The sequence below is a fragment of the Ovis canadensis genome, chromosome 4, assembly GCF_042477335.2.
Source record: "Ovis canadensis isolate MfBH-ARS-UI-01 breed Bighorn chromosome 4, ARS-UI_OviCan_v2, whole genome shotgun sequence".
In the NCBI taxonomy this organism is placed as follows: Eukaryota; Metazoa; Chordata; class Mammalia; order Artiodactyla; family Bovidae; genus Ovis; species Ovis canadensis.
In genome coordinates this window covers 63,015,815-63,030,599 of record NC_091248.1, presented here as the reverse complement: position 1 = coordinate 63,030,599, position 14,785 = coordinate 63,015,815, and the positions used below count along the sequence as shown (strand labels likewise).

Genomic DNA, 14,785 nt, shown 5'->3' with positions numbered 1-14,785 from the left:
CCTCTGACTTGTGATGGATCCCAAGGGAGAATCCATTTTAACACAAGCCTGAGAACACAGAGCGAACAAGTGGCTTGGAATCACTCCCCCAACGAGAAGTCCCAGGGCCTGTGCACTGGCCTCTCAGAGACCACCCCGCCCCCGCCAGGTCCATCCTCCACCCTCCTCTCACCTCCCTGCCCAGTGCTGGCACTCTGGTTTCATCTGGCTGCCTCCACGGAGCTGTCTGACTCTTAACTTCAGCCCCACCCCTGGGTGTTATCTTTCTAAACAATTCTTGGTGTCCCACTGTGCAGTCGACAAGATACCTCGGACAACCTTAAATCCAGTCCAGGCTCCTGGAGGCCCCTGCCTATTTCGAAGACTCATGTGAAACTCAGGCTGAGATTGTGGAACCAAACTGGGGTGAATACTGTATCAAGTGACTTTCATGTATTATCTACTGTTTAATCATTACAATCTTTTTGTGAGATAGCTCTTATCTCCATTTTATAGCTGGAGAAACAGAGGTACCTAAGACCAACACACACACACACACACACACACACACACACACTTTTAATAAGCGGCTATATGAGTAGCAGAGTAAATACTCCAGCCTAGGTCTATCTGAAAGCAGAGCCCACACGGCCTCCCCTGGTAAGAGAGACCCTAAACATGTTGCAGCAATGGTTTTGTTAAAGGCAGAAATAACTCCTGGCCTTCAAGCCTCTGCTGTCCATGGCCTTGAGCATCTGCTTACTTCAGGCCACAGGTGCCTGATGGCAGAGGTCAAATGTAGAGCACCAGACTATAAAAAAGGATTTATAATAAAAACAGCTGGCTACTAGTGACAAAGTACAGATACTGCCCTTATCTACCTGCTGAAACCCACATCATAAGCCTTAAAGACCAGCTCAATGGCACCTTTGTGTGAGCCCCACACCCTGGAAGAACTATACCTTTTCTCCTTCTCACTCTTTGGATATTGTGGTACTAAGCACACACCTACTAGACTCTGAACTTCCTAAGGGGCCCTATCCTGCTCTTCCTGCATCTTTAGCACTATAACTGGCACAAAATAAAGACTCAGTAACCTTTGCTAAATGAATTAGTAAGTTAAAGCAGGATTCTCACAGAATGCATTATCTAGTGTTTTTGACTATCAAACTTGAAATAAGCTTCTAAGCACAAAATATAAATGTAAATATATTCATACCAGCAAATGAGTTTGAAAATATGAGAATGACCTCGGGGAGAAAACAATTTGGGGGCTAAAAGCTCTTGTCAAATAACTTTAAATAAAAACAATGAACACCAAGGCTACAAAATATTTTCAAAACAAAACAAAAGGAAGCATATGCTCCCTGAATCAAGGAAGCATATGTTCCCTGAATCAGATTCAAGACGAGATCTGAACTTCTGCTATTTCACTACTTTTCTTGGGAACTAACCATGCTCTGTTTGAGGGTGATATTACTGAGTTTTTAATGTGCCATTTTACACAGTGGGTGTGTGAGATTCAAAGACTTAATTTCACCTCTGAATTATTCCACACGCTGGTTTAGGGAAAATTAGATCTTAGCTCTGTTAAAAATATACTATAAAATTCAGTTGCTCATGTTATGGCTAAAAATTGAACAGCAGCTAATTCTCAACACGAGAAAAGAAAATTAGCTAATTCATAATTTGGAGTTTCATTTTCACTTCCATTTTAAGGAAAAAAAATGATGTACTAGATCAAGTGATGCTCAATAGCTGTTCATGAAAGCAATACTAAATGTCCAGGCAAAGACTTTATGGTCTTCAATGGGGCATCGTGACCAGACAGTGGATGTGTCCGTACAATCTAAGAACAAGTCACAGGGGGAGGTGCCTCACTGCTGGGGACAACTGTCAGAACTCTAGAAAAGCAGTTTTCAAAATTTCAGGGAGCCAACTTATGAAAGACAAGAAAAGTGGAGTCATGACAATTAAATGCAATGTCAAATCCTTGAATGTGCTTGAATGAAGGGAAAAAAAAAAAAGACATACCAAGACAACTGAGGAAATCGAACTCTAGACAGTAGATTAGATAACAGCATTATATCGAGGTTAAATTCCCTGCATGTTATATTATGTAGAAAATGTCCTTGTTCTCAGGAGATATGCATGAACTATTTATGATTCCTAAAAGGTTCAGTTAAAAATAAATAAATACAAGTATTTGTCTGGGCATGTGCAAGGAAAAAAAGAAAAGAGCATATAAGTGTGGCAAAATAGTAGTAACACCTGGGAAATCTAGATAAAGGTGTTCACTGAACTATTCCTCAAACTTTTCTATAAGCTTGACTTTTTCAAAATAAAATTCTGAGGTTAAAAAAAAATTCAGAGAGGTCTGACCTCCTGAGAAGGCATTGTCTCAAGATTAATGGGTCATTTCTATTTGTTTTTCAATTCAGAGCCAAAACCACAAAGGAAAACCATTAAGCTCTTTAAAAAAAAAACCCTGCAATGTATAAACAATAAAAAGAGAGACCCATATTAAAGGATGAATATCAAATACTGTTACGACTCTTTAAGGCTTTTTTGACAGACTAAGACACAGAGTTGAGCATTTTATTGTTTTGTTCTAAACTATGTTCCAGGGGGCTGACCACCAACTTTTTTGAGAGCCTTGATACTCTGCTTTACAAAAACCATCTAACTTACCCATAACAAGGTGATTATTGCTGCTATGACCTCAAAGTGAAAGAAAATGAAAATAAGAAACACTCGATGAGATAAATAACTTATCTAGAAATTCACACAGTAAATGGGTGGTTTGAACTCAAGTCTGTGTAACTCTACATTCTAGGGTCTTTCCCATACAATATACCAGACAAAACACAATGCAATAGAGTTGCTGTTTGCTTTAAGTTTTATTCTTCAAAGATTTATTCAGCCACTATCTCTATACTACCACTAATTTTAATAGTAATTAAACAATAAATGGGCTTCCCCAGTGGCTCAGTGGTAAAGAATCCGTCGGCCAAGCAAGAGATGGGGGTTTGATCCTTGGGTGGGGAAGATCCCCTGCTCCCCTCCAGTACAGTATTCTTGCCTGAGAAATCCCATGGACAGAGGAAACCTGGCAGGCTACAGTCCCTGAGGCTGTGAAGAGGCAGATATGACTTCACAACTAAACAACAACAAACAATAAATGGTATATTTCCTTTCTTTTCCATCAAAAAAACAATCTTCCAAAACAAAGTCCATAAGCTTTAAGAAAATGAAACCCCAAATTGTCAGTGTTATTTCTATCAAAAGTCTAAAACAGATTATGTATATGACTTTTGTATATCTGAAAAGACATACCGATAAGAAGTGATTACTCAGAGGAGAAATGGATCATAAAAGAATGAAAGAACAAAACAAAAAAAAATTGTTTAAAAATAGGATTAGGATCATGGGATGCTGTTTAAAAACAAGTTTATGGATAATCATATTGTAATATATAAATGTATTGAATCAACACGCTGTCCATTTTAAACATACACAATGTTACTAATACATGCCTTTCATTTCTGAACCAAATGGAAAACTAGTTTATGAAACTTCTAAAGACTCTTAAAATTCTAAGAATTTTGTTTGAAAACTGAGTGAAACTAATTCCTTTTATAGAAAGAAAAACCAACAGGTTTATGGGCGGTCACTGGAAACACATGAAGACAGTTCAACAGATACAGTGCTATTAAAAGTATAAAAAGGATCCAGAATAATGTATCTGTTAGACACACTCTTAATATAAAAGTCCCCTCATCCTCCTGAACCATAACATTCGTAATATAAAAGTCCCCTCATCCTCCTGAACCATAACAACAACAACAAAAGGCATGAAAAGGAAACATGTTTTGTTTGAAGCACTCGGGTTGAAATATCTACTTTTGACAGATGCAGTATGAATTGCAAAGCCAAAACCTCAAAGATTTAGGAAACTCAGTCAGATAAGGACTATGTATATAATAGTCCTAAGCTTTCATTCAATCAAAAGTGACTGAATACCTAGCACTATCAAATTGTTTTTGATTGTTGTAATGTATACACACAGTATTTGTTGTTATAACTATTATTTAAAAATAGTAGTAGTAGTGTTAGTCAGCTGTGCCCCACTCTTTGCGACCCCGTGGACTGTAGCCCATGAGGCTCCTCTGTCCATGGGATTCTCCAGGCAAGAATATTGGAGTGGGTTGCCATTCCCTTCTCAGATAACTTCCCAATCCGGGGATCGAATTCAGGTCTCCTGCATTGCAGACAGATTTTTTTTTTTACCATCTAAACTACAGGGAAGCCCTCATTTAAAAATAATAGATAAATAAGAAATAAATTCTTATATCCTATACGTCTGATTGATTTTACCTGACGTAATTTTTTTTCCCTTAAATTACAGGTCTCACATTACAAATTTAAATTTATAGTTTATTTCTAGAAAGTATTTCTGAACTAAAATGTCATCAAAAAAAGATATCCAAAGAAATATTTTTAACTATCAAATATGAATTTCTCTATTTTAAGTGCGTATCTATTTTTGTTATTTTTTGGAAATGCTATTTCAAAAGAAATTGAAATCTATCTCCACTTCTAAATTAAATTACTTTTAGCCACTAAATTAAATTTACAAAGAGAAATAAAGAATTTCCTCCTCAAGATGCCTTAAGACTGTTTGTTTTCTTCTTTGTCAAAAAAGTTTTAGTGATCTTTTTATCTAAGGTAGTAAATATTTCATTTCCCTTGCCCGAAAGACTGAAAATGTATATAAGATATACATGTATATAAGATATAAATGTATATAATGAGATGCTTAGCATAGTCCCTGACCTACCAGGGTACTCCATAAGCCAGTTGTCTTTTCCTCCCAATAATCACCGTCAAAGTTCATTCCTACAGTGGTCTCCAGCATGTTATATTATTAGGGTTGTAAAGAGTCCGACACGACTGAGCGACTAAGCACAGCACTACGATACTTATACCTTTAAAAGCTTTTGTAACACGGCTCTGAACTTGATATCACTTCATTTCTCTTTCAACTGCTTCCTGCTGTTTTCACATTTCCTATTACCTGTCACTCTAGGAAAAAAATGCAACATTTGACCTGAATGCGTATTTCTTTGCTGGGGTTCCATCTTACCTGCATTTCCAGCCAATTTTGCTAAGATACAATGGACACAGATTTAGCCGCGGTGGTAGGGGCTGAAACAATGCTGTTTCAAAATGAACCGACATTGGGACTTCCCTGGTAGTCTAGTAAAGACTCCACTCAGGAACCTACTGAGCCCTGGATCTATCAAACCAATGGTAAGTATATTGAACAACACATGTTAATGGAATTTGCCCAGAAATAATGTCTCACATCAGGCAGAAAGGGAGATAATTTATTCTAAGAGTCTTAATTACATTTCTATGGAAAGACTCTCACATCATGAAGACAAGATATCACACTACTGATTCTCTCTTATTGTTCCTCTCTGTTTTCATCACTATTGACAAAGACTATGTATTACACCAGAATAAAATCACTCTTGATTACTCTACTTTGGGATAAAGTCTGATTGATACCTTACTAACAAACACATAATTTCTCACTCCACAAAAGGCATTATAATCTACTCTTTGTTTCCAACATTTAAAATAGATAAGCCTTGACATTACAAAAAGCTCACAAGGATAAAGCAGATACCATCCCAACAGAACATATTTTCCTAATCTCTGTCTTATTCCTTATAGACCTGGTCACCACATAATAAGAGTAAATTATACCAGTAACTGTTGACAAATTAAATACAAAACTTAATTTTAAAACACCCTTAATAATAAAGCACATATAGAAAGGAAGTAATTTTATGAAATAAATGACTCATTTTTATTGTATAAATGTCAAAGATTATCTATTTGAATTTTATCTTGTTTTCAACCAAAAAACTGTTATAAATAAAAGAATGTCATTTTTTTCAAACCAAACATGGTAGTACTTCATTTGTCCTGTATCTTTAGAGAAGAAGGTATTTCACAGAGGTGAATTTTCCAAACAATAATTTATCCATTTCAATGCCCAAACTCACTTAGGATAGAAATGCTTTCAGCTGTGTCCTGTACTTACCCACCCATGTTATGTAGGTGGTACCCAGTACAAGTGCGTGTTAAGTCACTTGAATCACGTCTAACTCTTTGCAACCCTATGGACTACAGCCCGCCAAGCTCCTCTGCCCAGGGTTTTCCAGGCAAGAATACTGGAGTTGGTTGCCATTCCTTCCTCTAGGGGATCTCCCCACCCCAGGGATCGAACTCGCATCTCCTGCATTGCAGGCAGAGTCTTTACTGCTGAGCCACGGGGGAAGTATCCAGTGTAGGAAACCAAATCTAAATTCTTGCCAATGGCTAAGGTCTCCCTCATTGTGAATATGCAAGAGGTTACTAAGGTATCTCTAGGATACCAACAAATATAAAGCAATTTGCTCCTATTCTAAATGGCTCCATGATGACAAGTTCTTACATCTCAGTGTTATGAGTTTTCATGTCTTTATTAAAAACTATCATCCCTTCCCGTTTTGAGTCTCCTTCCCTGGTGGTTCAGACAGTAAAGCATCTGGCTGCAACGCAGAAGACCCGGGTTCAATCCCTGGGTGGGGAAGATCCCCTGGAGAAGGGAATGGCAACCCAGTCCAGTATTCTTGCCTGGAGAAGCCCACGGACAGAGGAGCCTGGTGGGGTCACGAAGAATCGGACACAACTGAGTGATTTCACTTTTACCCAAGCTCTGAATCACTTCTTCTAAACTGTGGCTGGCAAACCAGATAACCATTAGTAATTTATCAAGTGCAGAAATAAACAAATTTGGGTGAGAGTCTCCATACATTAGCCACAGTGGGATTTTAAATTCAGCCACTCAGAGGATATTTCCATTTACTTCCTAGTTCTTGATTTTATCATATGGCTGTTTTGGGAAAATGACTGATAAATAAGTTATTACTCTATAGTAATTATTCTTTTCATACCTTCTTATTCAGCCCATTTTTAAAATGTCACCATTAGTAAGCAAAATCCATAAGGAGACTTACCTGAGGCACGCCTTGTAAATCGGTTTATTACTGGAGCTGAAAGAGAAAAGTGGGATAATATGCTTAGATAAAATTCTAATTTATCCAAAACCCTGAAAAGGAACTAAATTGTTATCCCATAAGTTAAATAAGAGGAAGATATGAATGAATAACAAGTGCTAGAAGAAATACATAAATATATGAAAATTAAATGTTTAAATTTAATACTAGACAAGGAAATATAAATTAAAACCAATATTTCATCTGTTAAATTAGTGCCTCCAAAACTCTTTAAATGAAAATCCCTAGCTATGTGTGGCTGAAACTACTTACCTAGTATAGTACAAATCTATATAATATTTTTATGAACAATTTGGCAATTACATGAAGTATCATAAAAGGTTTATCTCCTTTAAAAAAGTAATTCAACTTTTAAGAGTGTTGTCTCAAAGAAATATTACTAGAAAAGGAAAAATCTATTTAACTGCATCATTTTCACAATGAAAAAATCTGGAAACAAAACTAATGTTCACATATGCTGATATCATTATTAGGTAAAGATAGTATATTGTTGATATTCTCAGATTTAATGTTTGTAGTGTTGACAATTTTTGTGTTCAACCCGGAAGTCCATGACATGCAAATATGTCTGCAGAAGGCTACAATTTCAGGCTGGGTGTGGGACTGTACTGCTCTACTGGTGAGCCCACCCTTGGCCCACTTCCCACACTCAACTCAGCTCTGTTGTTTCCTCTTGGTTTTGTTTCTATCTCAAGAAATGAAGGTTGTTTTTTTTTAAAAGCTTTTTTTCTTGATAGAAGCAGGTAAGTTTACAGTTCATATTATATACAGAAAGAACACCAGGTACTAACTACAGAGTGTATTTTAGTAGCAGGATGTCATGGGTCCACTATAATACTTTTTAATACTTCAATACTTTTAAAACAGTCATTATAAAGACAGTTTACACTATGGATAGAGGTCAAGTAAAAAAAGACGACTAAAATTTTTGTCAACATTATGTCAAACAGCACAAAAATTACAGATGCTTACGTATAAGTACTAGAAAAAATTCTGTCAGATGTTTTACACTAATCCTTGCAACTATGCCTTTAAATATCAGCACCTCCACATTACTGATGACAACATTTTACAGTAAGGCTCGGACATACTGATTAGTTTGCTTTAGATCACACAGCCACACTGTGGCGGAACTTGAGTATTTGAACTCAAGCACTTCTAGCCCCAAAATGCTTTCCACCAAGAGCAGAAAGCAAAAATACTGACACTTGAAATCACAAAGTAATAGGTCATTTCCTCCCATATTGATCTCCACTTTTAATAAAGATTAATTCTATAAAATAATTCACAAACCCTATTATACTATAGTTTATAGCAAAATTATATCCTCTCAAATGATCAAGGTACAAAATTGCCACTATTTACATACCAAATTAATTCAGCCATATAGCTGCAAAGTCACAAATCCCTTAAATAAAAATCTTTCATCAGATAAACTGTAGTTATATTTTACATATCACACACACAAAAATGTCCACCAGTTTTCCTGGATATTTTCCAATCTCTTTTTCACAACTCCTTTAGAACCTAGTCTAAAGGAAGCCTCCCCAAGCCAGCCATAAGGATGGGAAAGGAGAGAGTAACAAAACCTTCAACCACAAGAATGCAGAATAGACAGTGCAGGCTGACCAGAGCAAGATGAAGGTAAAAAGCATATCTCAGCTCCAGGGTGAAAACACAGCAGATACTCTCTGCCTCCTGCTCCAGACTCTCCTCTAGACAATGAAGTCACAGCAAAATGAGCTTCTGGTTTGAAATCCTGGGATGTCTTCATTCCCTTGGGGTCCCTCAGGTTTGTGTGTCTTTCTGAAGTGTTAAGAGGCAGAGACAGATTTTCAAGGTAGTGACACTGCCTTCTTGGAGGTGTACTCTAAGTTTGTGGGAGCAATTTTTTCAACCGTCTTAATAATTCAGAGGACATCTTTGACATTTGACAGACGATTTGACATTGACAGTTCTATACAACAAAGAACTGTCCTAAATCTCACAACTTTCATGCTTTCACATATCCAACTGGACATTCATGTTGGCAAGCAAGTCAACTTGCAACCATCTGAGACTAGATTCTAACACTGTTTATTATTTAAGTACAGTACTTCCCTGGTGGCTCAGTGGTAAAGAATCCACCGGCCAGTGCAGGAGACATGGGTTTAATCCCTGGTCCAGGAAGCCCCCACATGCCGTGGAGCAACTAAGCTCATGCACCACAGCTACTGAGCCTGTGTTCTAGAGCCTGGGGCTCAGCAGCAAGAGAAGCCACCACAAAGAGAAGCCTGCACACTGCAACCAGAGAGTAGCTCCTGCTTGCTGCAACTACAGAGAAGCCCAGCCCATGCAGGAACGAAGACCCACCCAGCACAGCCAAAAAATTAATAAGACTTATGCTGCTGCTGCTGCTAAGTAGCTTCAGTCGGGTCTGACTCTGTGCGACTCCATGATGGAAGCCCACCAGGCTCCCCTGTCCCTGGGATTCTCCAGGCAAGAACACTGGAGTGGGTTGCCATTTCCTTCTCCAATGCATGAAAGTGAAAAGTGAAAGGGGAGTCGCTCAGTCGTGTCCGACTCTTCTCGACCCCATGGACTGCAGCCCACAGGCTCCTCCATCCATGGGATTTTCCAGGCAAGAGTACTGGAGTGGGCTGCCATCGCCTTCTCCGTTTTTTAATATATACAAGTACAATTATTAGATGCAGTTTTAATATACATAAAACTTTCTGCAACACAAACACAACATAAATCAAAGGAACTGGGCGGGCTTCTGGTATTTTGTTGGGAATTACATTAATATTTGTTCATCATTTCAAAAACTCATGTCACTACTCTATTTGGGGTATCTGAATGGCCAGTAGAATACACCTGATTAGACTACATTTGCAGCTTTCATATTCTTAGGGATTCAACAAGTGGGAGAATCTAACTATGTCTCCCTGTGAACATGTAAGCACATGCCTACTGCAACACATTACTATAACTTACTTGCCTTTGTTTCTCTATATTTTTGCTAGAAATTATGTAAAATATTAAATTGTGGGTAGAGAGGTTCTATGACAATGACTCCTGTCTCCCATTGTAAATGGGGCACAGGACTGGGTAGTTAAAAAGATGGGGGCACCAAGCATATGTTATGCAGTTGTCAAGGTAAACACTGGATTTTGACAAAATTACCAAAACTCCATCCAATCCCTCATAACCATATCCCTTCATATCCACTTGCAGGGATAAAACACAAGTGTTTCCTACGTCAGCTCTTGGCAAACCAACAGTAACCTTCACCATTTTTCTTGTTGTTTTTTTTTTTTTTAAGTCCAGCAGCCAAAATCGGGAAGAAGATTGAGATTTAGGGTGGAGGCCTCTCTGGAAGTAAAGCAATGTGCATCTGGGCAGGGTGTGCCTGGTGTTTTCTCTCGCAGGAACCCAAGTACAGGGAAGAGGAGCAGGGGGAAGGTGAAGAAGGACGCACCACTGGGCACCAACTAGGGTCAGAAGGCATGGGCTCCACCAGCTCCATTGCCTTCTAGGAAACCATGGATGAATCATGTAACTTTGAGCTAAATTCTCAATTTAAAAAAAAAGCAAGGTAACATCTGCCCTCCTTAATTCAAGAAGGTTTTAAGAAAAAATAAACATCTTTTTGAAAGTGCCTATAAACTATAAATTCCTATTCAAATATAAAAGATTGATGTTTATTTATTGTGAGCTAACATTACCAGTTTTAACATTACCACTTTTTAAATATACAAAGTAAAGAGCAGAACAAATTCACAAAAAAGTTAACAGATGATGTTTTAAAATCTACTAAGACAAAGTAGGCTTTCGCAGAGTCTTGGTTTCCACCTTTAGATTTTCTTATTCTATGGATCCCTGATGGCTCAGTTGGTAAAGAATCCGCCTGCAATGCAGGAGACCCTGCTTTGACTCCTGGGTTGGGAAGATCCGCTGGAGAAGGGCTAGGCTACCCACTCCAGTAATCTTGGGCTTCCCTTGTGGCTCAGCTGGTAAAGAAAGCACCCCGCAATGCAGGAGACCTGGGTTCAATCTCTGGGATGGGAAGATCCTGGAGAAGGGAAAGGCTACCCACTCCAGTATTCTGGCCTGGAGAATTCCATGGACTGTATAGTCCATGGGGTCACAAAGAGTGGGACATGACTGAGTGACTTTCACTTTCACTTTCCTATTCTATGGATATTCCAGGAGTGTATTTACACACACACACACACACACACAAATATTAGGAGAATATAGAAGGAAAAATATAGCCTGCCTGGAGAAACAAATATGATTTAAGAATATACTAAATGCCTCTGACATTTGAAACAGATATAACCTATGATTTTAATGAATCCTCAAGGGAAAATACAGAAATGTTTATATAGGTTTGACTTTCTCCCAAGTGCCATTCCAGCAGAATATTGAGAGTCCTGTGTTCCTATGAATATCTTTCGTGCTTATCTAACCAGAGATTCTGTCAGTTTCCAAACTAGATGGGTCTTAATTCCTCCGCCCCCAGGAGACACAGAAGTGTAGCTGATTCAAGTTGTCTTTAATCCTGGAGCATCCTTATAAGAAAAATGCTCCATTACTTGAGGATGGCTGAATAAGCCTCTCTATTCCTAGCAGAGAAAACAACCTCCCACACCTGTGACTCCCCACCAGTGCCAGCGGGACCTGCTTATCTTCTCACTTCTTTTTGCCTGAAGCCCAAGATAAGCAGTGCCTGGCAGATAAGAGGCACTGATTCAACAGCTGAGGGTTAATCCATCAACTCTGTGAAGTAAACAGAGCAAGTCTCCTTGTCCCACTTACTCTGCTATTTATTGGATGTGGTCGCTGGGCACTGGGAATGTGACAGAGTCCTTGCCTCTGAAGAGCTTGACCAAGTCGGGAGGTATTTTCAAATACTATGTCTGCAAGGGCTTACACCACATAAGCAGCCACTCTAACAGGAAATTTTAGATAAAAGAGAAATTTCACAGAAAACTAGAAAACTCAAGAAATTCTATGAAAACAAATGCAGTCAACTGCAAGCATGAACCAATGAGTTTGGCCTTCAAAAAGAAAAGCCAGGTTGATAATCATACAGATAGTCTGCATCTCTGAGCATAATGCTGGGAAAGAAGTTGTGATTTATGGTCATTAAACACACACACACACACACACACACACACAGCCACTCTATACGGTAGCCACATTGGTTAAATACTCTGCAGAAAAGAGTTCATGTACCCTGAAGTAAGACATACACAACAGTCTTGGAGTCAGCGCAATAATTAACATCCCCAGCCTCATGAGTCACCTTTTCTAGAATAAACATTTTCCAAATCTGCTCTCTAAATAAAAGATTCTAGAAATTATGTCAACTGAAACCATGTTAGGTAATTATTTTTGACAGAATAAATACTTGGCTCAGAGTAAATTTCTCTTATGCCTGAGTTATAAGGCTCACCTTTGAAGGAAGGAAAATTTAACTTTTTAAAAAGATCAACAGCCACTAAAGCAAATATACAACAAAACCTGAAATATTGTGCTAATTAACCAAACACAATTTTCAAACTTCCTTATACATGCTTACTTTCTGACATTGCAAAGGACCACTTATTTATTTCCTGTGTCTTTGTTAAAGCTATGTCCCCTCAAAGTACTTCTGATCAGACGTGATGGGAACTGTTTGAGAAGCAAGTGTTTGAGGGACCAGTTTTCTTTTTCCTTTTCAATTATATAATGTGAGATTTAGGTGTCCCATCTACCCATATACATGGAGCATGGCTGGAGTAGGGCAGAATGAGATGAAATACAGACGTTCAGCTTTTTTTTAATGCCACCTTTAAGGACCACTAAAGAGATGCACAGTCTCATTCTTTCTATTCACAAAGCAAACTCCTCAAAATATAACTGATATTCTAAAATACCGACGTAATAGAATATAACTATTACTTTAGGGGAAAAAACACTCTTGGTTTACTTTTGCTTATGAATGAACTTGATTCTCCACTTTTTAATTCATGAGAACTTTACCAAAAATACCCTCTTAGGACCAGAAGAAAAATTCAGCTTCAGCTACAAGAGTCTTAAGGTAGTTAAGCTTATAAAGCCACACAAAGAGTTGATGTAATAACAATGTTCAGAAAGAGGCTCCCAATACTTGAAGGATTTTGAAATGTGGACTCCGAAATAAAATTGGAGATGGGAAAGGCCATTTCCAAAACTACATCAATGTAATCTCTGCTTCTGCATATGCTAAAACTGTCTCTTCTAAACCTGTAAGATCAAATATGTGTAAAGGGCAGATTTACAGAGACTAATGTTTTGTTCCTAATATTTTTTTTGTTAAGAGTGAACAATCCAGACTAGACCACTAAGAATACTACAAAAACCAAAAGCTAGGAGAGTTCAAATCCTCACACATCCCTGAAGGCACAATAAAATCAGACCCAGAAAAGAGTAGTTAAGAAAAATATAAGGGCTCTGAAATGAAGACAAAACCATCAGGAAATGTGATTAAGGTTGGTCTAATCACAAAAGTACAGAAAATACCACCTTGTCTTCACAGAATGATGTTCCTGCTATTCTAGGCTCAGCTTAAATGTCTCCTAAAAAAAGGAGGACATTCTCTGAATACTCAGTTTAACCCTGTGCAGGTCCTCTCAAATGCCAGCACTATCTAAAGATACTTTTCGTTGCTGTTGTTCAGTAGCTCAGTAGTGTCCAACTCTGCGACCCCATGGACTACGGCATGCCAGGCTTCTCTGTCCTTCCTTACCTCCTGGAGTTTGTTCAAACTCATGTCCTCTGATTTGGTGATGCCATCCAATCATCTTGTGTATTATGTTTACTGTGCGATTCCTCCCGTGTTACCGAGAGGGCAGCATCCTTCCTTGTCTGTTTCACTGCTATATACCCAGCACCTAGAGCTCTGCTTAATACGTATTTACCTCAACAAATACTGAATGAATAGTGCTATTGAAAATTTAATATAATAAGGTTATTTCCTGATACTTAAAGATTATTTGGACAAATGTAAGTGATAATTTATACACACATTAAATTTATGAAACTCATAAAATACTGTACTGGCTGGAACATAAAATCAACTTTGAAACAGTAGAGTTACACTGGGCTTTGACTTTTTGTACAAGCAGTAAAATGCAATCCCATTTATGACCCATAATTAGAAAAATTCAACCCAGCTGCTAGTTTCCAACAAAAATAATGAAAAATTTCACAAGTTAATCAGTGCAGAAAGCAAAGGCACTTTTCAATTAAAATGTGGGAAAGAGGCTTTTAAGAACATCCATGTTTCGAAGTTTTATTTTTAATCAAGGTGAAAATGACATACAGTGAAGTGCACAATTCACTGAGTTCTGACAAATGTATATAGCTATGTCACCACCATTCCAATCAATATACAAAACATTTCCAACACCCTGGAAAGTTTCCCCAACTCCTTACCGTCAATTCCTACCATCCCTTAGGAAACTACTATTAGTATTTCTAACAGTAGTTTAGAACCATATCTAACCATAGCTTAGTTTTGCCTGTCTCTGAATTTCATACAAATCTGAGATTTATTCTCACTGCTGAGAAGATCAATAGTTTGTTCTTTTTTATTGCTGAGTAGTATTTCATTGTGTGAATGCCCTACAATTTGTCTATCCATTCTCCTGTTGATGATTTTT

General features: G+C 37.9%; 1 protein-coding gene across 2 annotated transcripts in view; it reads right to left on the bottom strand.

Annotated features, from left to right (window-relative positions):
- The window catches only part of PRKAR2B (protein kinase cAMP-dependent type II regulatory subunit beta), a 111,720-nt gene that overhangs the window by 78,833 nt on the left and 18,102 nt on the right, over positions 1–14,785 (bottom strand). For both annotated transcript variants that reach the window (XM_069587910.1, XM_069587911.1), the window contains exon 2: positions 7,053–7,088. In XM_069587910.1, the coding sequence (XP_069444011.1) occupies positions 7,053–7,088 (36 nt within the window). The remainder of the gene's footprint in view (positions 1–7,052; positions 7,089–14,785) is intronic.